Below are 27140 nucleotides of genomic sequence, written 5' to 3' on the forward strand. Positions count from 1 at the left end.
TATGGAATTTCCTTTCGCTTTTTCCATAAGGAGTACTCACTTACATGGAAAGGCTTAAGTACACTTCTTGGTTTTCACGATTCTTGTAAAATCGATCTTCAGAAAGGAATTTCTGGGTTCGAGAAAAATAGGTTTTTGGAAGACATTTATGGTGCTCCAATTTGCAAGAAACCTAGTACGAATGATATCCATAATCCTACCTTAGGCTCATGTACAAATGGATTGCTATGATTTTGTTTTCTAGAGGTGATCTTAGACCCATTAGGGGGGATGAATTGATTATCATGTTTGCCATGGTTAGAAAGATCAAAATTGCTCCTGTGAAATGTATGATAAGGCAATGGTTAGAAAGTATAAAGTTCTCTGCTCCTATTGAGTGCACTTCTCTGATTACTCGGATAGCAAAAGGGCTAGGGGTCGTTAGCAACCAAATTATTTTTATCTCAGCCACTCGTCCGTGTATTGATGAGACTTATCTAGTGCAAGGGCATATTCTCAAGCATGGAGTAGATGGATCTTTGATTTACTTTTTCCCCGGTTGTACAAATGAAATCCCGCTGCCAAATGTAGGGTATCATTTGTACAACTATCGTGAACTAACCATTCCCCTGCAGACCATAGAAGAATCTCGTGCAGGTGGAGCATACAGGGAGACGCGCAACATGGCAAGGAACGAACGAAAAAGTTCATCATCCTCAACACCCGTGCAGATGTATGAGGCTGGTTGGGAGCCAACTGCGGATGCACCCGGATGGACCCAAGCTCCGCGCCACAGCATCGGGGTCTCAAGCCAGGCAAGTGCTAGTGAGGACCGATGGCGTGCGCCTCATGACATACAATGGGGGGACAACTAACCTCCCAGATCAAGTGGTGTGCCTCCATCTCCAAGTGAATGGCGCTCGAGTTCCTCTCGTTGGGAGTTGGGTGAAATCACCAGGAGAATGAACACCCTTGATATGCAGACGGGGGAGATCCAGTACAACCTCACGGAACACATAGCCCAGATGCAAGAATGGCAACAGGCTACTGATGCTCAGTTCGCCAACATCAACAACATGATGCATCAACAGGGCGACGATCTTTAAGCGTACTTCCGCTTTCAGGGGTTCAATCCTTACCAAGGACCCTGAGCGAAAGCCAAGCTTGGGGGAGGGGGGGGACATCTCTCCCCCTACTCAGGTAACTTGTATCACATTGCATATTTCCCTTTCCAATTACATATTTGCTTTCCAATTGCATCCTATAAACTTGAAAACAACATAAAAATTTGCAAAATAGAAAATACCAAAAAGATAGGATAGGTTTGAGTCATGCTAGGTAAGATAGGCTAGTTCTCTTTGTTGAATTGATGAATAGTTGCTCTGTTTTATATCTCTTATATATGGGTTCGTAGGTAAGTACTCTCTCAAAGGTTAAATATAAGTATCTAACAATTATTTGGGAAGCTGAGGTAAATGAGCTGCACTTGCTGATCTAAGTCTTGGTTGTTGCAAGATATGAGATAGTAAATAAGAGTTGCTATGATCCTGATCCTAGTTTGACTTAAATTCCGGATGTTTTATTTTTCAAAATGATAAATTTGAAGTTCCTCATTTGATATAAATTCCTACCAGAGCCAAAAATGTGCTATCATGATTGAACCATATAGACATTTTGGTTACTTGTCATTCCATTGAACTTTGTCAAACTCTTGTGACTTGTGTAGATACTTCTCATGCTCTATGATCAAGATCATATACTCACATATATGCACATGCTAAACTCCTACACTGGGAGCTAAGCAATATTCCATTCCATTTCCATACTACCACCAAAATAAATTATTCATGCTTTCATATGCTTTCTTCTCCTAAAAAGAAAATCCTTTCAAAAAAAAGAAGATAGAAGGAGGGAAAGGCATGGTTATGAAATATATATATATATATATATACACACACACACACTAGTTGGATGCCCGTGCTTTGCAACGGGTATATATCCGTTTGAAAAATCATCACTTAAACAATCATAAATATAAATCAAATCATGTCACCTACTACCTCGTGGACAAGATTGTTTTCATGAGGCCTCTGCCTAACCTCTAATCTAGTAATCTCTACCAAGCATTGTGAGCCAAGGAGGCGTCGTGGTTGCACATTATTCTATGAGAAAATCCATGAAATGCAATCAACAAGCACCCTAATTCCAGAAATGCCATCGACAAAGACAACTTCCCATAAATGCCATTGCACAAGCCTCTTTCTCCCAAAAATACCATCATACCGTAACTGCTGTTAACTCCTCTCCGTTAAGTTGTATGAAAAGACAATCTTACCCCTAGGCATCCATTTGCTCACACAACATCATTCTATAATGTTTGCTCACACAATATTATTTTGCATTCATGCATATTTCTACCCACATCTAAATTCATAGACATCTAAATTCACCCCTGAGCTCGATTGTGAATCATGGGTACCTAAAATTTCTAAGTAAAACACACAGAAACAGCAAGGACAGCAAGAAACAGCAAGCACATAGAAAAGCACACAGAAATTACCCTCCTCGCCGGCGCATGTGGGACTCTACTCGCCGGCGCCTACAGCCCCCGCGCTGCAGCCTGCGACCGCTGTGAACCACATCGACGCGTCCTGTTGCGCTGCTGCCGCGGGCCTCCTCGCCGCGCCGCCGCCCTGGGCCTCCTCTCTGCGACGCCGCCCTGGGCCTCCCCTGCCACACCACCCCCGTGGGCCGCCGGCATAGCGGCGCCACCGCCATGGACCACTGCCGAGCCGAGCAGCGTGATGGGTGTACAGCACTGCAAAAAGGCACGATGGTCGACTCGAGCAACATGATGGCGACTGGTGGGGATGTAGTTTTTATCCTCACGCAGGGATGTGTTGGGGATCCGGGATGCATTTAGTGGAGCTGGAAGCAATACGCGCGCGGTATATTCCTAAGGCCTTGTTCAGTTTAGAGGGGATTGAAGAGGATTTTATTCCCTCTCAATCCAAAATCCTCTTCAATCCTCTCCAAACCGAACAAAGCCTTAAGGGGATTAATCAAACAAGACCTCAGTGAGTCTGGACCCCCCCCACCCGCACCCCACCATGTACTCAGCATATCCCCATCCTCTCCCCTTGGAGTCCCATTTGGTCTTCCGCCAACCCCAAACTCGTTAGCTGCATCCGCAACGGAGTGGAGCCTGGTGTTTTTATTGGACGGGGCGACCTGCCCGCCCCGCGTTGTGCTATGGATCAACTATCGGCAGCGGGGACATACAACGAGCTTTTGCCCCCAAGAAGGCCGTCGCCGGTGAAGGGATGCCACTGCACCGCAGAGTTTTCGTTCACGGTTCACGGAGCATCTTCTGCGATGCAGCTATGGTCCATCCATCGGCGGGAGGTCAACTCAACTGTTCTGCTCAATATCTCCATCGCAATCCAAGAAGATTACAGAAATAAGATCCAAGAGCAGAGCGTTTCGAAAATGCAAGTCGCAGAGAGCTGATGTTGTATTGACTTTCCTGTTTAGACGTACTATCGAAACAGGGATTCGTAAGTATTAATTTCAGCTACTGATTTCGCTTTGTCTTGTACCATTATTAACTCATTAATTCTCTCAACAGCACATTGCAGAGAAAGCTATCAGCGGTGAAATGTGAGTCTGCGATTGTGATGCTTGTATTGTAATTCGTAATCCTATTACTGGATGCTTCATTCTTTCTTGTGGTGAATGATACTGCTACTTGGCCGCACTATTTCGTCAAATGTACATGTTCTGAAGTAGTATGATCAATATCAAGCAATCCAGAACCGAAAATCAACAACTAAAAATTGCTTTGATCAAAGATAGCTTCCGCTATTTTTAGAAGAATTGAGGATTTGGAGCAAAGCACGGTTTTCCTCAAGCCCATTTCACCCATTCACTTTACGAATCGAGCAGATCTATATCATTCCAGCTACGCCTTGCCTCACAAACTTTTTTTTTCATTTTTAATTTCGCGTAAGATTTAATTATCCATGGTCACTGAAAGAGATGATTCTGACGAAGGAATCCTCCCCGTCGGCACCACCCCCGCTGCCGCCGACGCTCGCCGTGGACGTGTCCGTCGTAGTGGGCCTGCTCACGGCCATCCTCCTCGCGCTAGCTCTTCCTCTTCCTCATCTACACCAAGCACTGCAAGCACCGCTGCCTGGGCGTGGCGCGCGGTGTCGCCGTGCTGGGCCTCGGGTTCCAGCCGTCGTCGTCTTCGTGCAAGCGGTGCCGCTCCAGCCTGAGCAACTGTGCCGTGGGAGCGCTCCGGTGTTCCGGTTCGGCGACATGGGCGACGCTGCGCGACGTGGTGAGGGACCAGACGACCGAATGCGCCGTGTGCCGCGGCGCGTTCGACACCGCCGAGCTGCTCCGCGTCCTGTCCCAGTGCCAGCATGCGTTCCACCCAGGCTGCATCGACGTGTGGCTGATGACGCACTCCGCGTGCCTGGTGTGCCGCCGCAGCGCCGCTGATGGTGCACTCCGTGTGCCCGGTGATAGGGAATCAACGTTTCCTAGCCATGTATCGGCGTCAAAGGGGGAGGAGCGCTGCGACATGCGCGGATGGAAGCGTGCATCGCGGACACGAGCGGTTGCGCGAGCGTGGATGGAGGCGCAGCCGCGTGGGGGTGGGTGGATGCGCGATGCGAGCGCGGATGGATGGGGAGTGGGCTGGTGCGTTGATCTTGCGAGAGGATCCTGGGAGAGCTCTCAGCCATTAGATTGTTTAGGACTCACCACCACCACTATGAATTTTTTAAGTAGTAAAGATATATATAAATATATATAAATATATATATATATATAAGCACAAAAGAGAAGCATTTTTCTTTTATTTTCATATACCATTTCCACCATATATCACACACTTTGCACACACACTTTGCACGATCTTGATCTTGAGTATGTTTAGTTATCTATTTTAGTCTAAGTCTTTGACTTAGTAATAAATGTAAATGCAAGTATGCCATGTTCGATCCCTATCGAGCTCCACATATCAAATTTTAGAGTAGGAATCAAAAAGGCAAAAATGGTGAGGAATTCAAATTGATACACTTAGAGAGACTGAGTGAATCATTTGAGGAACTTGGCTTTCTTTTTGCAAAATCATTTGAAAACTTCCGGAATAAGACTCGAATAAAGATTGGGTGATTGGCACTCTAATTGTTGTTCTGTCTTTCAACCGCTCAAGGCAAGGAGAAGCAGTGTCTCGTGGGAATCATGGGTAAGGATAAGCCACCGTGCCAAAGATTATTTAATCTGAGAGAGAGTAAATATACCTTGCACCTGTACCTTTGAGATATACAGCATAGTAGCAACTCCTGATCAATAACCAAGTTTTTGTTTCCTTTCGTCCTTTACTTGGGACGAGCAAAGGTTCAAGCTTGAGGGGTTTTGTCGATGGTCGTTATCGATCAGTTTCGACCGTCAATATATTACCAAAATAGAGGAGAACTACTGATTCTTGCAATGCATATATATGTTAGAATAATAATATTCCACTAGTATTAGGTTTAAAGTGAAGGAGAATCAACATCAACTCAGACGATAAATCAATCAAACGATGTCGAGGAACAGACTTATGTATGAATGGGCCAAGAACTTAGAAATGACACAACCAATTGGGCCAAAATTCAAAAGACTGCGGAGAAGAGAAGTCCGGGAGGCCACCAGCCAAATTGTGGGCTGGTTGGGCCGGCCCCTGGTTTGGCTGAACCTCCCTCTCCACCTTTGGATGTGGGGTTTGGTAGGGACGCTCTAGATCTTCTCCTGATGGCGGTTGCGGGGTGCTTCAGACATTTCGCAATAGTTACAACCGTCATACCTGCCTATAAAAGGAGCTCACTCACTTCACTTCACACACACACCTCAAGCAAGAGCTCTCTCATATTCTTTCAAGTTAGTTTAGTGTTCTTAAGCTAGTGGATTAGGAATAGAGTAGAAATCAGGAGTCCGGAAGCCTTCGGAAGAGTTCGGGTATGGCTCTAGTAGCTTTCCATTCCTCTTTTGTATGCTTTGTACTATTATTAGAATATTATTCTTTATACATTTATGGTATTGAAATACTTTCCGAGTATATGAATGCCTACTTTATATTATGGTCATGTTATACTGAAAATACTGCTAGGTTATCTAGGAGATGCTTTAGTGCGGGTATAATATTTGTATATGCAATTACTCTATGTCATGACGATGATATTAGAGTAGTATCTGGTAGTTTAGACGTGGTGTCTAAATTACGGGATATTATTATTTGAGGTTATATGCTGCGGATGAGAGGTGGGCCGCTGATGGTCACAGCTCAGTACAGGTATTCCTCCGCGCATGTATATAGTCCTAATTTAATTCCCTAGGGAGAGTACTCCTCTGTATTTAGCCCCGGTTGTATGGTCATGACGGGCTGTCGTAAGGAACTCGGTAGTCAGGGGTGGCTTCTCGAAATACCATGAGGGCATCGGATAGAGGGTATTAGCTAGTATATCGGATAACTGGAATGTATGTATACTATGTATATTAGAAGTATAGGAATAGATTTTCTCTCTTTTCTTTCCACTTAGCTTAGATATTTTATTATGTGAATGAGTAGCTCTTGCTTGTGTGTCACTCTACCGTTGGATTATCTTAACCCCTGCTTAGAATATGATTATCACAAGTAATATATAAATTATTAGTCAAGTTCTCTCTACATGATCTTCCCTCGGGATAAAATAAATACGATACCCTTGGAATACTCTTGGGTGAGATGCTACAATGGTATATCCGTGCGCTTGCGGATGAACTCTGTAACCATAATATAACAGAAGTATTTCTGCGCCTTTGCAAGAAATTATATTTCTAGTAATGTCGTTAAGAAATACCAACTAGCATTTCTAGCGTTGTTACCGGGGAAGATTCATAATAGAGATTACCTGAACTAATACTTAATATTTACCTCTGTATAATCACTGCTCTTTGCAGGCTAACCTTGGTTGTTTTCACTTTTGTTGTGAAAACAGGGTAGTGCATTATTGGTTTCAACTTGCCGGAAAACTTCAAAGAAAATCCAGAAGCTTTCTTCCGGAGCGTCAGGCCGCGAGTCATTCCTCCGCAGAAAACTCTACCGATAGAGAAACCAGCCGTACCAGTGCCACCGACTTTCAAGACTATGGCTGACAAGACCCTTCGCGAGTTTGCCGCTCCATCTGCTGAAAATGTGGCCATTGGGCCGCAGATCAACATGGGAGACGTGGATTTCGACTTGAAGTCCAGCCTCATCACTATGGCACAGGCTAGCCCGTTCTGCGGCAAGCCTAACGAGGATGCCAACGCTCATCTGCAGCAGTTTCCGGAGATCTGTTGCACGTACACTATAAAGGGCGTCAGTCCAGACGCCATTCGACCAAGGATGTTTCTATTTTCTCTCCTCGGGAGAGAAACAGTGGTTTTACGCCAACCGTACTGCTGTCAACACCTGGGACAAGTGTTCTACGACATTCCTCTCGAAGTTCTTCTCAATGGGCAAAACCAATGCCCTTCGTGGAAGGATTTGCATTTTCCAGCAGACGAGGGACGAGTCCATTCCTGAAGCATGGGAATAACTTCAGGAGTATGTGGCCACCTGTCCTCATCATGGGATGGACGACTGGCTGATCTTGCAGAACTTTTATAATGGACTCACTCCCATGTCCCGCGATCACCTGGACGCGGCAGCTGGAGGAGCTTTCTTCTCCAAGACGGTTCAAGGAGCCGTTGATTTAATAGAGAAGTTGGTCTCCAATATGGGTTGGAGTGAGGAACGACTCCAGACTCGTCAGCGAGGTATGCATACCGTCAAGGAGATGGAATTATTCGCTGCCAAGCTAGACCTCCTCATGAAGTGCTTGGACGACCATGACAAACGGCCTCAAGGCACCGTCTTGGCCTTGGACTCACACGTTACGTGTGAGGTCTACGGCAAGGCACCGTCTAGTCCTTGGACTCACATGTTACGTGTGAGGTCTACGGCAACACGGGTCATTCTTGGAATGACTGCCCGGAAACCCGTGAGGAGGCGATGTATATGGGCAACAACAATAACGGGTACCGTCCACAAGGAGGTTAGGGGTGGAACCAGCCACGCCCGTACTATCAAGGAGGTAATAATAATGGTAACTTTTCTAACCAACCCTACTTGAAGGATCTCGTTTTTGTGCAAGCTAAAACTACTGATGCATTAAGCAAAAAGCTAACTACCAATGACAAGATCCTACAGAACATAAATGTTAAGTTAGATGGCTTTGCTTCTGCTTTCCAAAACTAGCTGAGCTTCAACAAAATGATAGAAACCCGGCTAGCTCAATTGGCTTCATTAGTCCTTGCAAATGAATCGGGGAGGATTCCAGGGCAACCCGACTCCTCCGTTAAAAATGTTAAGGTGATCACGACGAGGGGAGGTAAGTCCACTCGTGATCCGCCATATCCTAACCCTGCAGGGACCAATGGGATAGCCAAGGAAGCGCCATTACTAGAAATATAATTCCTAGCAATAGCGCAGAAATACTTCTAGTATATTATGGTTACAGAGTTAATCCGCAAGCGCACGGATGTACCATTGTAGCATTTCACCCGAGAGTATTCCAAGAGTATCGTATTTATTTTATCCCGTGGGAAGATCATGTAGAGAGAACTTGACTAATAGTTTATATATTACTTGTGATAATTATATTTTAAGCAGGGGTTAAGATAATCCAAGGGTAGAGTGACACACAAGCATGAGCTACTCATTCTCATAATATATTATCTAAGCTAAATGGAAAGAAAAGAGAAAGATAATCTATTCCTATACTTCTAATATACATAGTATACATACATTCTAGTTAACTGATATACTAGCTAATACCCTCTATCCGATGCCCTCCTGGTACTTCGAGAAGACACCCCAGACTGCCGAGCTCCTTACGACAGTCCGTCATGACCATACAACCGGGCTAAATACGGAGGAATACCCTCCCTAGGGAATTAACTTAGGATTATATACAGGCGCGGAGGAATACCCGTACTAAGCTGTCACCATCAGCGGCCCACCTCTCATCCGCAGCATATAACCCCAAATAATGATATCCCGTAATCTAGACACCACACCTAAACTACCAGATACTACTCTAATATCATCGTCATGACATAGAGTAATTGCATAAGCAAACATTATACTCGCACCAAAGCATCTACTAGATAAGCTAGCAACATATTCAGTATAACATGAACATAATGTAAAGCAGGTACTCATATACTCGGAAAGTATTTCAATACCATAAATGTATATAGAAGAGTATTCTAATAAAAGTACAAAGCTTACAAAAGAGAAGAGAAAAACTACTAGAGCCATACCCGAACTCTTCCGAAGGATTCCGGACTCCTGATTTCTACTCTATTCCTATTCCACCAGCTAGATACTACTAAACTAAACTTGAGAGAAATGAGAGAGCTCTTGCTTGAGGTGTGTGTGTGAAGTGAGAAGAGGAGCTCCTTTTATAGCTAAACTATGACGGTTGTGACGGTTGGATTGGTCGGTAATACCCTCCAACCGTCGTTAGGGCTTCATCTCAACCATCCAGCCAAAACCTGGATCCAACGGAGGCGAGGGAGGTTCGGCCGAACCTCCTGGTTCGGCTGAACCAGGGGCTGGCCCAACCAGCCCACCTTTCGGCTGGCAGTCTCCTCTATTGCTCCTTTATGTAGACTTGTGAATTTTGGCCCGGTTTGTCATGTCAATTCTGTGTTCTTGGCCCATTCATACATAAGTCTGATTCTCGACATCGTCCGATTGATTTATCGTCCGTGTTGATGTCGATTCTCCTCCACTTTATGGTCATTCTCTGCAAAAGGTTAGTAAACCTAATACTAGTGGAATATTATTATTCTAACAGATATATGCATTGCAAGCATCACTAGTTCTCCTCTATTTTGGTAATATTGACGGTCGAAACTGATCGATAACGACCGTGAACATACACCAGGTGTTGTATTGTTTCCCTCTCGACGACGATAACCGTACTCATAGAATAAGGAGTGGCAGTTATATATATGAAAAGCTCTTCATCATGTTGTGGGGCAATGAGTATAGGGATTTGACAAGTAGCATTTGAGCGCGACGAACATGTTCTCGACCTCCTGAGTCTACTCGAATTTGTCTTGCTTTTTGAGTAAATCAAAGAAAGGTTGTCCTTATTCTCCCATCCTGGCTACGAAGCGGCTTAGTGCTGCCATGCATCCGGTTAGTCTCTGGATTTCCTTGAGTCTTGTGGATGACTTCATATTCTCGGTGGCCTTGATCTTCTCGGGGTTCGCTTCGATGCCTTGTCCGGAGACGAGAAAACCAAGTAGCTTCCCCGATGGTACTCCAAACACGCACTTCTCGGGATTCAGCTTGAGCCGATGTCGTCGGAGATTGTTGAATGTTTCCCTGAGGTCATTAATCAGTGTGTCGCCCGTCTTTGTCTTGACGACAACATCGTCGATGTATGTCTCGACGTTCCATCCGATTTGGTCACCGAGAGCTCCTTGGATCTCGCGCTGATACGTGTTGCCTACGCTAATCAACCCGAAAGGCATTCTAGTGTAGAAGAAAACACCGAAGGGCGTGATGAATGTTGTCTTCTCCTCGTCCTCTTTGGCCATGCTGTTTTGATGGTAGCCGGAGTAAGCATCGAGAAAGCTTAACAACTCGCAACCAGCCATTGAATCCACCAATTGGTCTATTCGAGCAAGAGGGAAGTGATCCTTGGGGCACACCTTGTTGAGATCGGTGAAATCTACACACATTCTCCCCTTCCTGTTGGCCTTGCGAACCTTGACTGGGTTAGCCAGCTATTGACGGCTGTTAAGTGCCAAATTAACGCCGTTAATACCTGCGTAAGACCATAAATATAAAACATCCAACATAGTGGTAGAGTTTATTTCTAACAATTTTCACGAGTGTTGGAGTATATTCGTATGTAGGTGACAAACTACCTAAGCTGAGAAGAAATATACATGAAGGAGGAGGAGAATCAAACCGTACCCTAACTTATAAAGTTTTGGACCCAAAAACCAAATTAAACACTTCCAAATGAGCCAAACATCCATACCAATAGAATAAAGGGCCCAAAATTAGTGTCTAGACCGAAAACCGGGGCCAACGGAGCTGGTCAGTGTTTGGCAGAACCCTAAGTTCGACCGAACCTTGACAGAGGCCGTTGGCCTAGGCCCAAGTTGAGTTCGATAGCAACTTCTTTCCTGATGACGGTTGTGGCTGTTTCCGGCGCTCCAACCATCATTCAAATGGACACATGGCAAGGAGAGGATGAATACGCCCTTAGGAGTCCATGGAGGATCTCCACACTCCCAAGGCACCTCGACCTATAAATACCCCCTCACCTCCTTCATTTCAACACACACCAAGATGTAGAGCTGAATTACAAGAGGCTCTAAGTATACTTTAGGTTCTTTATATGTTCTATAGTATACTTATAATTAGGGAGAGAGTAAACTAGAAGAAGTCGGAGGAATTCCGGAGTTGTCGGTAATCCTCTCCTTATTCTTATACTTTGTTAATTACTCTGCTTCAATAGAAATATTATTCTAAGTAATTAAGATTTGCTTAGTGAGAATTATTCTTGGTTAGTTCATAATTAGCATGCTGAATCATTGTTCACTATCGTCCATTAATTTATAGTGATTACTTTAGTGTTTGGCCGGCAATAGAGTAGTTATTAATTGTGTAGACGCGGTGTCTAGGTAGTTAATTTTCCGATGATTGCTTTGTAACCCACAGTAGGTTTCAGGTGGGTGTAGAGGCGGTGACAGTCCTCAATCACACTGAAGTCCTCTCTATCCGGGTATGCAGTAGAGCCATATCTGGGAGCAGCAGGCTGCCAGTGCCCGAAGTATCGCGTTAGGATTAAACTGAGCTTTCTGTAGACACCTTTTCTCACTAGGAAATCTTCTCTGCCCTTTGCCTATCTTTGCTTTGTGTCCTTCGATGAACATGGAGAAGAACTGAGCAAACACGTTCACTGTGGAAATCGATACCTTGGAATACTCCCGGGTGAAGTGCTACATCGGTATCTTCCATGCCACTTGCGCATTCTATCTATGACGTTAAGTAATACCAACACCAGCCACTCTAGATGGAGAACCTCTCTGATGAAGCCAGCTTTGAGGAGCTTGTGGAGCTCTTCTCGTATGGCTTGTTTTCGATTAGGTTTAAATCTCCGCAGTTTTTGTTTAACTGGCTTGGCATCAGGTCGCACCATGAGTTTGTACTCAATCACCTCCCTGGGAACTTTCGGCATGTCTGACGACTGCCAAGAAAACACGTCTGCATTGTCGCGGAGGAAGGTGATGAGCTCGAGTTCCTATTTGCTGCCCAACGTCGCCCCGATCTTGACGAATTTATCGGGGTTAGTGCTGGTCAGTGGGACGATCTTTAATGCATTTGGGAGAAACGTTGCGACCCAACTACAACTGTACGAGACGTTGTTGTGTTGCGCCTTAGAGATCGATACACCTCTCTGTGGGTTGTTGATCTTGCTGGTGTAGATCAATCTTATTCCTACAAACAAATCGAAGAAACAAGCAAGAACAACATAAAAGCAATCTAAATTGCAAATAGGAATTACATACAAATGATAAGTTGGGGTTCCATAATGAGGAAACTGGCGATATAACCTATCACAGGATTACACGGCAAAGTAGTGAAGCTAAACTTTAATCTAAACAAAATCCGAGAAACCCTGAAGGAGTACATAGCTATTTAAGGAGGTGGGAGGACGACCAAATGGTCCCTAGGGTCGTGCTCCACCTGGTTGGGGCGCACCACACATGGGCCCCACTTGGGCCGGGGTCCCAAACGAAGTTACCCCATAGACCCACTATAGGTGATGCAACACCTTGTTTCATCAATTGCAGATGACTTAGATGGAATTTAGTGATGAGGCTGGATCCGTTTGAAAGAGTACTCCGAGATCTTTCCATCAAGTACTCATGGGCTGAAAACGGAGCTCGTATGCAAATCTGGCGGCCATTTGAAGTTAGCAATGTAGCATGTGGCCGAATCGAATTCTAGCACTTAGAGGACTTAAGGGCTGTTTGGATGGTTGCCTCAACCAGCTAATCCTCATATTAGGCATGCCACACTTGCTTAGCCTACCGTTTGTTTGGTGTCCAGATTTTTGGCTGCCACAAAAAAATTGCCACAACGTAGTTGATTTGCCATTGGTTTTCTGGTCAAAGACGCGGCGAGCAAATCATTCGCCACACTAGCGGCAAACGCCTAACCTTAGGCGTGGCAACCTTAGTCACTAACCAAACAACCCCTTAATCTTGATTTCTTCTTGTTGATCTATGATGTGAGTAATGGTTATATCCATAGTAGTTATGGTCACATCACAACATAGGTAGGAGGACACTTGCTCCTGTGTAGCTGCCACCGTCGCGTCACCCATCACCGGCCATCGGACCTCCTCCTCTCCCGCATCGCTCCGCCTTCCTCCTGTGCACCGACCAAAAAAGTGAGAGAGAAGAGGAAGGGAGAGAATAGGGGAAAGAGATAGGCTAATAATGTCGTCATCCTAACATATGGGGCCTATATGGGTCCCACACTGATTCAGCTGCTACGTCGGACAAACCGGGGTCAAAACTGACTAAGGACTCAGAGTGACCCAGTTTTATAGGTTGAGTGATGATGTATATCTGATTTTGCAGTTGAGAGATGATTTTGTGATCCGATGATAAGACGAGGGACCTTCGATATACTTTTTCCGGGAAACAAACCAGCACAACCACGGGACAAACCAAAGTAGGTAAAAGCCCACTATTACTTCAAAGACGCCATTAGCAATCCCAACTAGCCCGGTCCTTGCTCCCTGCAAACTCCATCATCTCTTAAGCTCCGCCTGACGAAAGAGGGAAAAAGAAGAAAACGACCTAGCGATTCAACTAGACCATTCATCATTTTCTGTTACTCATACTCCCTCCGTTTCGAAATGTTACACCGTTGACTTTTTAGTACGTGTTTAATCATTCGTCTTATTCAAAAAATTTAAGTAATTATTTATTCTTTTCATATCATTTGATTCATTGTTAAATATACTTTCATGTACACATATAGTTTTACATATTTCACAATTTTTTTAAAATAAGACGAATGGTCAAACATGTGCTAAAAAGTCAACGGTGTCAAACATTTTTAAACGGAGGGAGTACTATTTTTTTTCCTTTTCCTTAATTGAAAATACATGCACTGGGCCATCATTCATCATCGCTGGCTTGATGCTAACATGACTGACGAGACGTGCAAGCGCGCGCGCGGGAAGAGGTCTATCTAGCCAGCGTCGCCCTTGTTCAGACAAAGATGTTCTCTGCATTTGACTCGTCCTCTCCTGGCTGGTCGTTAGGATAGGGAGATAGGATCAGGATCCTTACGTGACCTTGTCACCGAGGATCTAACAAAAACTTTAGTTCCATATGTCAATAATAAAACACGATGTTTGAAGATAGAGGATCTCCATTCGGATGGGGGAGCCACTAAACATCAAAAATCACGGAGCAACAATTCTCTAGTACTCTATATAGGTAACCGGTGCGGGATTTACTAGTTGATGCCGATTGATAACGAGTTTAGGAGATACGATGCATATACTTGGATAGCAAAACTAATCGAATAACAAAGACCTGGGTAACGTGGCTTACTAATTACCACATCACTGACTCTTTGCAGTCTTACAGACTTTGGCCTATGCCATGTAATTTTCTAGGTAATTCTAGCAGTATTTATTGTGTACTCCCTCCGCTCCTAAAGTACCTATATCAGATATATTGCTAGGAGTTAGTTTATCATTAAAAGTAAATTAGGCTACGTATTCTTTTCACTTTGAAGTTTGAATTAGATATTATTGTAAAATATTACACTTTGGAACCGGTGACATACACATATAACTAAACTTATAATTATACTGTAAGTCACGTGTAGCTAACATGTGATTCTAGTTTAAACGTGATGTAACCACACTATAGCCCTAACATTATGATTTATCACTACTCTGCGCATTGATCAAAGAAAAGAATACTCGAAGAAAGACAGAGCAGCAGCTATGTCACACCCTTAGCAGGTCTCAGCCACACGATTTGATCAGAGATCGATCGAACATGCAGCATTGGAAACGGTCTCGCGGGCGTGCGACAGCACCAAATCTCAGCACCGTTTGAACGGTGACCGATCTGACTGTAATTAGCCAAAAATTATGATGACATAAATCTAGCAATTCCATACTACTTCCATTATCCCAGGGCTCTATTGTAATTTGGGTCTACACCTCATCTATCACAAGAAAGCAAACAAGTATAGCAATAAGATAAATGACAAAGAAAATAATGTTTAGAATAATCATATGATCGGCGCACCTGGTTCCATCCTCAAAATATATAAGAGAAAATCCAAGAAATGCGACGAATGTAAGTTTCATAAAATGCCATTACTGTTAGGGTTTCGTTAGCAACCCTCCGTTAAGTTCTATAGGATGAACAGTGTTTTTAACGTGCGTGGAATGGATGGAACCCTAACGGTGATGGTATTTCTGGGACAAAATCGCTTGTACGAATGGTATTTCATGGAACTTGCATTCGTCGATGCATTTTTTGGATTTCAGTGTTTGTCAATGATATTTTTTGGATTTTCTCAATACTAGTTGGGTGCCCATGCGTTGCAACGGCAAAAAATGTATGCATTAAAGCATCTCGCCTGTTATGACTGGCAAATGAGGAGGATAGAATGTGGCTAATGTTCCTCTCTAAACAAAGGAATATGGTTAATGTATCAGACTATCAAGTATACTTGAAAAGAATTTTCTCTAACCATTAGGCATTGGCATAGAAGAATACGGTTTCATTTTCTAAGATCACAAGTTCTGAATATTACCCTCTTAGGTGATACATAGTTAGTTGATGTTTTCCTCAAAACAAAATTGGTTGGTGCTTCGGGAAGCAGTCACGGACATCACACACATGAGTAAATTTATCAAGGGTCATGCACTTGATAAATCAAAATTGGAGTGTGACCTTTTTGGGGTCTACTGATAATAATCTTCTGGTACATGCTAAATTTTAAGTTATATGCCTTGAACAGACGATATATATATATATATATATATATATATATATATATATATATATATATATATATATATATATATATATATATATATATATATATATATATATATATACAAAACTGAAAATCATCTTAAAGGATTACAACTGAATTTACATGGAATCCAATCCATTAAAGATATAAATGAATCTGAGTAATTCTCTGGACAGTACACTATGCGTTCACGGTAATCTTTAAAAACTTATAGAATCCTCAGTACATCCAGTTACGATTTTGCATAGATAAATACAATTCTCTAAGAAATAGGAATGAATAATAAGAAATGTCAGTGGTAGCATACGAGGCAACTGTGGAGGCACAAATGGACGCGCCAAGAAAATGTAAAAATGTGCTATCAATTGCAACTTAGTGAACAAATCTTGGAGAAGAACAATAGTTTATTAGTTCAGACAAAAATGAGAGTTTTAACTTCTATACTGAGAAATGGAATTTTATACAAAAACCATATACCTTTGAAGCATGAAAAAAAAGGGTCACTCCTATGATCACCAGGGAAAAGGCAACATCAAATGAGATTGTAATTTTATAGTGATTAATAGGATTTTAGTACTTACCTGATTATTTGACAGAGTCTCTGTTCACTTGGTAAAAGAGTTCACAATTCAAATTAATCTGCTTTAGTCACTACTCATATTGGAACACTATTCCATGTATATACCTTGAGACAAATTCCAGGCCTGATGATCGATTATGAATTGACCAGCACATTTGGACTGCAGTGAAAACAGAAGAAAAATGATATCTTAGTCAATAAAAAAGCCAACGTGTGAGAATAGCCGGTCAATTAGAACTAAACTGCACATAGATATTATACTGCTCTTCCTTCCTAATATCTGACCATGTACTAATTTGGCTACTCCCAAGAATCAGATGGGAATGATTAGAACAAACCACTATGTACAACTATGATATGAAGTATATGAACCGTTCATTTCTAAAACTCTGCATTGCAACAAGACTACCTGACCAAACCGATCCATGGAAGCAAATCTGAAAAATGCATCAAGCTTAACCAATGTAAACAAAGAAAAAAAATCGAATGGGATGCTCATCAGCTGGGATAACACCAGATAAAATATGACATGCTCACAGCCATCAAGAAAGAATGTTGATGGCAGCGGCATGAATGCCAGGAGATACTTAACGATTTTCTCCAACAAGAAACAGCACAACCCATGTCATAATTAACACGCAGCATGGATCTGGCTAGGCCATTGAATGAAGAGTACCCTGAGCTAAATCTTAGCAAGAGGGAAATATATTAGGTACGAATAAAGGTTTTATCCTAATGAAATTATGTTGCTAGGCTATCGAGAAAAATAAATTGTATTTACCATTAGCTTCCGGGTGTTGATAATCCATCAATATATGCATATTTCCATCCAAATAGTTCCTTTTTGAATATCTTCTGTTGTTTTTTGATATCTTCCACTAAATTGATGCAAGAGGAAATACTAATAGTGAATCTCATAGGTAAATTAAAAACATCTTATTACATTGCACTAACTTTACTTGACAACTCATATTATGTTTTTAATATGCAGAGCTAGCTGACGATGATGCCGACGACACCGCCGGTGACTCGCAGCAGCGGGCGCGCGCCTCTCCACACTCCAGCGAGCGTGCTGGTGGACGCGCCTGCAACCACCGCCATCATCTCGTCCTACCCCTCAACCATACTGAGGTCCACATTCCTATCCACCATTCCGATGGGTCCGATGCAGCGGCGGCAACAGAGAGTGATGATCGAAGAGCTCGGTCCGACGATAACGATGGCTACGCAGATGATCGGGATTTGAGGGAGGTTATGGTTTATGGAGGGGGCGGTGGCGCGATGGAGAGGGAGGGGGCGGAGCGAGGGACGGCACAATACGGAGGGAGGACAACCGGAGAAGAAGGCGCGGGTTGGGCGGGATGGGAAGGCGGCGCGTCGGTGGGGTGAGGAGGCGGCGCGCTGAGGAGGAAGGATGGGGGGCTGGGGAGTGCGATGCGAAATTACGGATCGGAGAGAGAGGGAGCGTGATGCGGATCAGGGAGATGAGAAGTGGTGCGATGGGTGGATCGTGGGAGAAAATCTCATCCGCTGATGCCTGTGAGAGGATCCTCCGATGAATGTTAACCATTTGATCGTTTAGGACTCACCACCACCACTACAAATTTTTTAAGTAGTAAAGATATAAACATTTCTAATGATCAGTATGAAAAATTAAAAATAGGTGGCATCTCAAATGGCACATTTTTCAGTGACACTGGGTGTTTAAATCTAGGGGTGTAAAGTTTTGGCGTGTCACATTAGATATTATATAGGGTATCGCACGAGGTGTTCGGGCACTAATAAAAAACTAATTACAGTATCCGTCAGTAAACCGCGAGACAAATTTATTAAGCCTCATTAGCACATGTTTACTGTAAAACCACATTGTCAAATCATGGAGCAATTAGGCTTAAAAGATTCGTCTTGCAAAGTAGTCGCAATATGTGCAATTACTTATTTTTAGCCTATATTTAATACTTAATGCATGTGTTCAAATATTCGATGTGACAAGGTGTAAAATTTTAGGGTGGGATCTAAACAGTCCCATAACATGAAATTTTTGCCAGAAAAACAGCGAAAATTCTTTAAATCGGGCGCCTGATGCGGGCACACATGCATCAGACGCCCCGTCCTCCCGCGCTCCTGCGCCTCCGCGCCGTCCTCACCCGTCACCACACACCCCAATTCATGCACAGTTACGGAAACGCTTTATTAAGGGAATCCGTTTCGTTTTTTTTTCCACCAACAATGTTTCAGCAAGTGTACTCGTAATGTTTCATTATATACGGATCATATGTTGCAGCGAATTGAAACATTCTTTCGCTATTTGCTAAAACAATGTTTTTATATAGGGTGAAACATCGTCTGATTTTTTTGAAAACTGTTTGTTTCATACGCTATAGCAAAATGTTCCATAAGCTGATTTGGTTGACATTTACAATGTACCCGGTGAAACAATTTCGATCAACTGCCTGCTAAAATCGGACGCTTCATGCGCCTCCGAAAAACAGATACGATGTGTCGGCAGTTTGACAACTCTGGTCAAACAAGTCTGCAAGTGCCCGAGTGACGTGTACTATGATCGAGTAGGATAGGAGTATTTCTTTGGAGTTGTCTCGTCCAGATACACCGCGTCTTCCAACTTCCTAGCAGCAGGTTCATCTGCCTGCCTCCAGCTTCAACTGCGGCGTCGCCGCGTCGCCGTCGCAGTCGCCGTCGCGGCGACTCTCCGGCTCTCCCCCGACCGCCCCCGCTATAAGCCTGAGCTGCTCAGGCGACGGCACGCAACCCCAGCCAGGCAGCCAGCCTAGGGAGAGGGAATGGCGACCGACACCGCCGCTCCAGCTGCCATGAAGGTCGACGGCAGCGCCCTCGCCGGGCGCGCGCTGGCCGCGGCCGGGGCGCGGCACATGTTCGGGGTGGTGGGCATCCCGGTCACCTCCCTCGCGTCCCGCGCCGCGGCCGCCGGTGTCCGCTTCCTCGCCTTCCGCAACGAGCAGTCCGCGGGCTACGCCGCCGCCGCCTACGGCTTCCTCACCGGCTCCCCCGGCCTGCTCCTCACCGTCTCCGGCCCCGGCTGCGTCCACGGCCTCGCGGGCCTCTCCCACGCCACCGCCAACGCCTGGCCGCTCCTCATGGTCTCCGGCTCCTGCTCCCAGCCAGACGCCGGCAGGGGCGACTTCCAGGAGCTCGACCAGATCGCCGCCACCAAGCCTTTCATCAAGATCGCCGTCAAGGCAACCACCATCGCCGACATCCCTCGCCTCGTCTTCCAGGCCCTCGCCGCCACCGTCTCCGGCCGCCCCGGCGGCTGCTACCTCGACATCCCATCCGACGTCCTCCACCAAACCCTCACGGAATCGGAGGCCGCCGCCCTCATCGACGCTGCCGCCGCCGATTCGGCCAAATCCGATTCTTCTCCACCCAAGCACAAGTCCCTGGACGAGGGAATCGAGAAGGCGGCGGAGCTGCTCCGCCGCGCGGAGCGGCCTCTGGTTGTGTTTGGGAAGGGCGCGGCGTATTCTCGCGCTGAGGACGCCATCTGGAAGCTGGTGGATACCACGGGCATCCCCTTCCTCCCGACGCCGATGGGAAAGGGTGTTGTGCCCGACACGCACCCACTGTCGGCCACCGCGGCGCGCTCTCTCGCCATTGGGCAATGTGATGTGGCATTAGTCGTTGGTGCTCGGCTTAATTGGTTGCTTCACTTCGGTGAGCCACCCAAATGGTCCAAAGATGTGAAATTCATACTTGTGGATGTCTGCGAGGAGGAGATTGAGCTCCGGAAGCCGCATGTTGGAATTGTTGGGGATGCCAAGAGAGTTGTGGAGCTTATCAATAGGGAGATCAAGGACCAGCCATTCTGCTTGGCACCATCACACCCATGGGTTGAAGCAATCACCAAGAAGGCCAGGGACAATGTTCTTAAGATGGAGGCTCAGCTTGCCAAGGATGTTGTGCCATTCAATTTCCTGACACCTTTGCGGATTATCCGGGATGCTATACTTGCTGAGGGAAACCCTGCTCCTGTAGTGGTCTCAGAAGGGGCAAACACCATGGATGTCGGCAGGGCAGTGCTTGTGCAGAACGAGCCGAGGACTAGACTGGATGCAGGTACATGGGGGACAATGGGAGTTGGATTGGGATTCTGTGTTGCAGCTGCAGTTGCTGAGCCTGATCGACTTGTGGTTGCTGTGGAGGGTGATTCTGGATTTGGATTCAGTGCAATGGAGGTTGAGGTATGAATAATGGCATTCCTGTTCCACTTTGACAAATAAAACATCTACCACAATTCACAATTTATTTGATTTAATTTGCACAATGCTATTATTAGCACCTTTGTTGGCTCATATTCTTTACTTTTGCTCCTGCCATGCTGTTGTGCGGTGCAAGTGATATTCATTTTTGCTCATGCAAAAAGTAGTTGATTAAGCATGTCATGATATCAAAACTATTCAGACAATTCTATATAGTAATAACTACCTGTCATAATATTAGTATAACTATGAGACTGCCAACTACAATGAGCTAACAAATCCCCTTAAGTTATGAAATTGGGATATCATGCAAATAAAATCCTCTAACAAATAGATAAAGATGACATGGCATTTAAATAGCGTTCCCAAGAATCATGTATCATTTATAGCTGTGCTGGTTGTATTATTTCTTTTAGATAATGAAAATGTTTTTACATCACCGGCTTCTGCCATAAGGCACACAGCCAACGCACTGGTTGTTTGTATATATTTAAATAAAAAGGTAGAAGATCCTTTATCAACTCAAATTGATCACTATTGTACCATTGGTCCCTAATTTGTCATATGTCAACTCAAATTGATCACTATTGTAGACCGTTTCTTTGACATATGACAAATTAGATGTACATGGATAAAAGAGTTGAGGATGGTCCAAGGTGAAACAATGGCAAGGTTACCTGGTCCAAAGTGAAAACATTGGTTAAAGGGTGATCCAAAGTGAAACATCGGTAAAAAATGTGGCCCAAAGTGAAATTTACTCGTATTTTTTATATGTTGATCGTAGTTGTACCTTCGTAATATCGAAGTAAAAAGAATCAGAAATTCAGGATACCCTTAGTCCTAAATTATACATTTTACAGGGAACCTAAAATTACAGCATTTTACGAGAGGCCTATCTGGAAATATTGCCAATTGGCAACCATGCAATTCTGTATTTATGTTAACCTTGTTGTTTCTTACATTAATGCACATAATTTTCTTGAAACTAATAATGCTCATTTTTTGTCATTATAACAAAATGATATGCTTCAATTTATTAATTAAAATCCAGCTGTAAGGTAAGGCCATTCCAAGCTTTATGTTCTTCTCAATGCTATATCTGATGTGGGAGTTGTATAGCTTGTTTAATAATAAATTTATAAGATGACATGATTTAGTATATAGTTGTGTTTAACCCATTCAATGAATTATTAGTGGAGCACTCCTAAATTGTAGGGTGTAGGACTCATGCTCAATAATTCGCTTCGAGTATTAATAACTGTTTGAGAATTTGTGGTTTGCTACTACTACTTGATAGTTGGATATCAATTGGCCGATGTGTGGGTCAAGCAACAATGGAACTGTGCAAATTAAATTATGTGATATAGTGTGATTAATATTTATGTGCCAAATATTGTCAATTGTTCCTCTTGTTATGATTAGATCAGCCATTTTAATTTTTTTGCCTCTTAAGTGGTAGGGAGGTATACTCCTCCGAAAGATGGGAGAAAACCTCACTGCTTCTGTGCCTGCTAACTAGTTGCACTTTTAATAAAAAGAGAGTAGTACATAGCTATTCCCTCTGGTTTTAAATATATGGCACCATTGACATTTTCCTTAAACTTCGACCAACAATAGTACACTAGTTATTCAGTTACTTAGTTAAGTGAAAAGAGTACCACTAGACCTGTCATCAATAGTTACACTAGTTATTCAGTTACTTAGTTAAGTGAAAAGAGTACCACTAGACCTGTCATCAATAGTACTTTAAACGTGCCGTGTATGTTTGTCTATTTGCATATTTCTTGAAAAGACAGTCAAACGAATTAAAGAAAACAATGGTGTCATATATTATCGGCGGTACTATGTTCTATTTTCACAATATTGTACTAAAGGTACCTTAACGTTTATACTTTGTTGTTCACTTTGCAGACATTGGTAAGGTACCAGCTGCCTGTTGTTGTAATTGTCTTCAACAATAATGGAGTTTATGGCGGTGATCGGAGAAGCCCTGATGAGATAACCGGACCGTACAAAGATGATCCTGCCCCAACCTCTTTCGTTCCAGCTGCTGGTTACCATAAAATGATGGAAGCTTTTGGAGGAAAAGGTTATCTTGTTGAGACACCAGATGAGCTAAAATCCGCCCTTTCAGAGTCGTTTCGTGCCAGGAAGCCAGCGGTGATAAATGTTATCATTGATCCTTATGCTGGTGCAGAGAGCGGTAGAATGCAGCATAAGAACTGAAGGTGTTTGTATCATACCAGAACGCAGGTCCCAGTTAATAAGCAATGTCCTATTGAAATTAAAACGGACACCCATGGAAGAACATCTTATATCACTGTCCCTGAAATAAGAAAGATCCTGGGTAGTACTCCGTACTTAATGGCATGTGAGATATCGAATTCAAGCTGTCTGTTTTGTAATGTACCGTACCCGTGTTACCGTGTACAGTATACTAAAGAAAAAATGTTTGTGGTTAGTAATTCACTCATGATGTCGATGCATTTATAAGTTTGTACCTGTATGACTATAAAGTTTATATACAGTAAATTGCGATGTGTCTCCATTTTGTTGAGCTGCTCAAATCTCTAAATTCAATCTAGGTAGAAATATATAGAACACATGATTGCAACTTGGAAAAACAGAACCGTGAAGCTTAGTTCCGCAGCATTGTGATATTTGGGGCTTGGTGGCCCTTTTTCTTCAAGATTTCCAATGAACCTATCACTATGTTAGGCCATGTTACATATCCCAATTTACCAAATGGTACGATTTCTAAAGAACTTTCTTTATCAGCATCTCTTTGCTTTTTTTAAATAACTTTTGAGCTTTGTAATAGTTAAATCATTTGTGGTTGTCATAAACAAAATTTCAGCCATCCACATTATAAATTTGAAACGTGTAATTTGGTTTGGTAACTTGCTTACCTTCTTTATGAATTTGAAACGTTTGAGCAGCCAGCGCCTTTTATTTAGTTCAATCCCTCTATACAATACAGATGATGTAAACTATTTCAGGAGTAAATTTTAAACAAGAAATACAAATTCATTTTTAGGGCCCGGCCAAGCCAAGTGAGGACGGTATAAGAGCTTGCTGCTTGCATACAGTCAGGCCAACGCGCCTACCACCCAGTTCCCATCCTGCCACACAATCATGCCATGTCAGCTCCAATGGATATCGATGTAGATAGATATATGGATGTCTTCGGTCGTATTTAGACATACTCAAAGGAAGGAAAAAATCTGCTGCATTCATGCACATTCCTTTTTTTTTTTTTTGACCGGAGATGCGCATTCTTCATGAATGCAGTCGAATGTGATGCCTGAGAAGCATAAAGATACGGCCGAACATGAGGTTGATGACCTCTTGCAGACACATGGGCACCTTACTAGTAGTATCATGTAGGTTGTAAATGAGACATCCGTTTTCTGACAAACTAAAGAGTCAAAAGAGCTAAGATGCCGTCTTACGTTATGTGCTTGATTACTCAACCACGCATTGGTGTTCTCCGTAACATTTCCAACCTTTGAGTCACCTCCTGTGCCAAGGTAATTCTGCCTCCTTCAACAAGCGCTTCTTTCAGATTACTAAAAAGTTGACCTGGTGGCCTAATTCCTTTGTCTAACATCTCCTGGAAATATACACAAGCTTCTTCCAGCCGGTTCTCAAAGCATAACCCATTGATCAACGCTGAAAACATATGCATACAGGGTAGGACACCCTTCTCTTTCATTTGCTTCCATACCTTCAAGGCCATATCAACTCTTTCATTGCTACAGAACATACCGACCATCATTGTATATGTATTGAGCTCAGGCTCACAGCCATCTCTCTCCATTCTCTGGAATAGATTATAAGCCTCTTCTATCTTCTCAGATTTTATAAGATGGTTAAGAATAATATCATAGGTACGGGTATTTGGGCCAATGCCACTCTTTCTCATCTCATCAACCATTTTGAAAGCATGATGAAACTCCAAGGCTCTGCAGTAAGCCCCAATAACTGCATTGCACGTAGGCACCTCCATGGGGAACCCACTTTCTTTAGAAAGCTGAAAGTATTTCAAAGCTTCATCGAGTCTCTCCATTGAACCGAGGCCGTTGATAAGCATACAATATACATGAGGGCTTGGCATGCAACCACTCTCTTCCATCTCATGAAACACCTTGATAGCCTCATCACATTTGCCAGACTTGCAAAATGCACTGATTAGCATCCCGTACGCGACGACATCAGGCTTGATGCCTGCATCGAGCATTTCTTGGTACACTGCCTTGAGCATCAGCAAGTCCTTCTCATGGCCCCAGCCTTCCATGAGGACAGTGTATGTCTTGAGATCAGGTATGAACCTACCTTTTCTCTTCATCTCCTTGAAGATGGCGTGCGCCTTCTTCACTTGCTTGGACTTGCTCAATATATCAATCAGCCAGTTGTAATCTGACAAGTCTGTTTTCAGCCCAAAACTGGACATCTTCTCAAATGTCTCGACAGCTTCCTTGACCTTTCTGGCCCGGGCATACCTCCTGACAATGATCTTGAACGTGTCCTTGGACAGACAGCTCCGGCACCGCATGGCCTCCACTAAGCTCCACACCAGCCTGAACTGCTTGATCTTGCCGAGAGCCTCAATCAAATTATGGAATCCCTCGGCCGAGTATCTGAAGCCTTGCTGCCTCTCTGCCCATCGGAAGAAAGCAAGCGCAAGAATGCCAGCGTTGCTTAGGTTCTTGAGAACCTCGGCCACCAACTGCGGCGAGACGGTTACCCCAAGAGCATCGAGCACCGGCGCAATTCTATGCTCCGGCTGGGCAGACACGACGCGGCAGACCCTTTCTGCCGCCTCGGACACGCCCGGTGCAAGGCCCTCCTGGGCGGCGCCCGGCACCACCGTGAATCGCGGCTCCACATCTGATTCTGAGCCCACGGTGGTGCAGAACCCCGGCCCGCGCATTGCGCCGAGCAGGTGGTGCGCGCGGACCAGAGTCGTCGTGCGGCGTGATGGAGCGAGAGGCGGAAGGGGCATTTCGTCGAGCACCCTGGGGGCGTTCCCGGCGTGGGCGCTCCGAGCGGAGCAGAGCAGGTGGGTTGCCGGGCGGCGGAGGCAGCGCATCCTCGAATCCGAGGCGTGGGCCACTGCAGGCAGGGGGCGAAGCCAGCAATTGAGTATAGGGAGACCACGCTGTGCCAGGGCAAGCTGGAAGGAGACGTACGTACTTACCTCAGTTCTCACGGGCCACGGTGATGCGCGATGATTGTCGGCGCGCCACGGCACAGCGTCGTGTTGGCGCCTCGGCGGTGCGTGCAGCTGCAGCGTGCGCGAGTATCAGAGTATGTCGCTTCGTGCGTCGCACCGTCAACCGGCGAAGCGGAGCGGAGACGAGGAGAAAGCGAGCGTAGCAGGCAGCGCCGCAGCGTCGACGTTGGGGGCCCAGGTTTTGTGCGGTGCGGCTGTATTGAGCCGGACTTGTTGTGGAAGGCCAGGCCCCCTCACCCCTGTAGGCTTGTGGGAAGCAAACCGCGGTGGCCCAACGAGAATGTAACTATTTGTCACTAACCAAACTGTCACCTTTTCAAGGGGCACTATTATTTATTTTAAATGGCACTATTAGTTTCGTCTTATGTTTTTTCTCTGGAGATCAGACTTCCTAATCTTTTACGCTTTCGCCTATATCGTAACATGCTAGTGTGGCACTCTATTATGGAGCCCACTTACTCAAGTGGCATCTTCTCTTCCTCTCCCTATTGCTCACCGGTCCCACAATGCTCTGCCGCCTCACACTCATGTTCTCTTGCTCCTCAGAAAACGACAACTCCCTCTACACATGCTCCTCACCATAGCAACAAGCACTATGTGTTCCTCCTCGCATCGTTTGCCACCATCACTACCCACCACCATGTCCACGCAACTGATGGCGGCGTCTCTATTAGTCAGGTAGACTACAAGGCCTGTAGGTCATCAAGTATAGCCTCTTCAACTCATACGGCTTCCTTCGCTACTGAGATGACACCAAACCCTTCACCCGCTCCAGAAAATGGCTTGGCATCAAGTACATCAAGGATACCCTCTCCCTACGTCGTTGGCAGACGGGCAACGCGACTCTTTCTTCTCTTGTTTGGCTTAATCTAGGCTGGTGGTGTGATGGTGGGTGGGTGAGGCAAGGGTTCGATGTGATAGAGGTGAGTTTAG

At 44.5% G+C, this 27140-nt stretch overlaps 2 protein-coding genes and 1 non-coding gene across 5 annotated transcripts; 1 reads left to right on the forward strand and 2 right to left on the reverse strand.

Annotated features, from left to right (window-relative positions):
- Positions 1 to 7523: 7523 nt before the first annotated feature.
- On the reverse strand, positions 7524 to 7630 carry LOC112937679 (small nucleolar RNA R71). The gene has a single exon (XR_003240342.1). It is a non-coding gene; the product is annotated as a small nucleolar RNA R71 (small nucleolar RNA).
- Positions 7631 to 19347: 11717 nt separating this feature from the next.
- LOC4324491 (2-hydroxyacyl-CoA lyase-like) lies at positions 19348 to 23528 on the forward strand. Its single transcript, NM_001428115.1, has 2 exons — positions 19348 to 20953; positions 22883 to 23528. The coding sequence occupies exons 1-2, from the start codon at positions 19535 to 19537 to the stop codon at positions 23195 to 23197; spliced, it is 1734 nt and encodes a 577-aa protein (NP_001415044.1). The 5' UTR covers positions 19348 to 19534; the 3' UTR covers positions 23198 to 23528.
- A 373-nt stretch (positions 23529 to 23901) lies between these two features.
- On the reverse strand, positions 23902 to 26375 carry LOC4324492 (pentatricopeptide repeat-containing protein At1g71060, mitochondrial). 3 transcript variants are annotated; one of them, XR_003242700.2, is made up of 3 exons: positions 26172 to 26375; positions 24178 to 26086; positions 23902 to 24093 (listed from the first exon to the last, which is right to left on the reverse strand). XR_003242700.2 is itself a non-coding variant. In XM_026025941.2 (3 exons), the coding sequence occupies exon 2, from the start codon at positions 26061 to 26063 to the stop codon at positions 24441 to 24443; it is 1623 nt and encodes a 540-aa protein (XP_025881726.1). In that variant the 5' UTR covers positions 26064 to 26086; positions 26172 to 26375; the 3' UTR covers positions 23902 to 24093; positions 24424 to 24440. The 3 variants fall into 3 exon arrangements, 2 of the variants coding, with proteins under 2 accessions (XP_025881726.1, XP_015616851.1); XM_026025941.2 differs by having other exon boundaries at positions 24424 to 26086; XM_015761365.3 differs by having other exon boundaries at positions 23902 to 26086.
- Between the last annotated feature and the right edge of the window lie 765 nt (positions 26376 to 27140).

The sequence above is a fragment of the Oryza sativa genome, chromosome 1, assembly GCF_034140825.1.
Source record: "Oryza sativa Japonica Group chromosome 1, ASM3414082v1".
In the NCBI taxonomy this organism is placed as follows: Eukaryota; Viridiplantae; Streptophyta; class Magnoliopsida; order Poales; family Poaceae; genus Oryza; species Oryza sativa.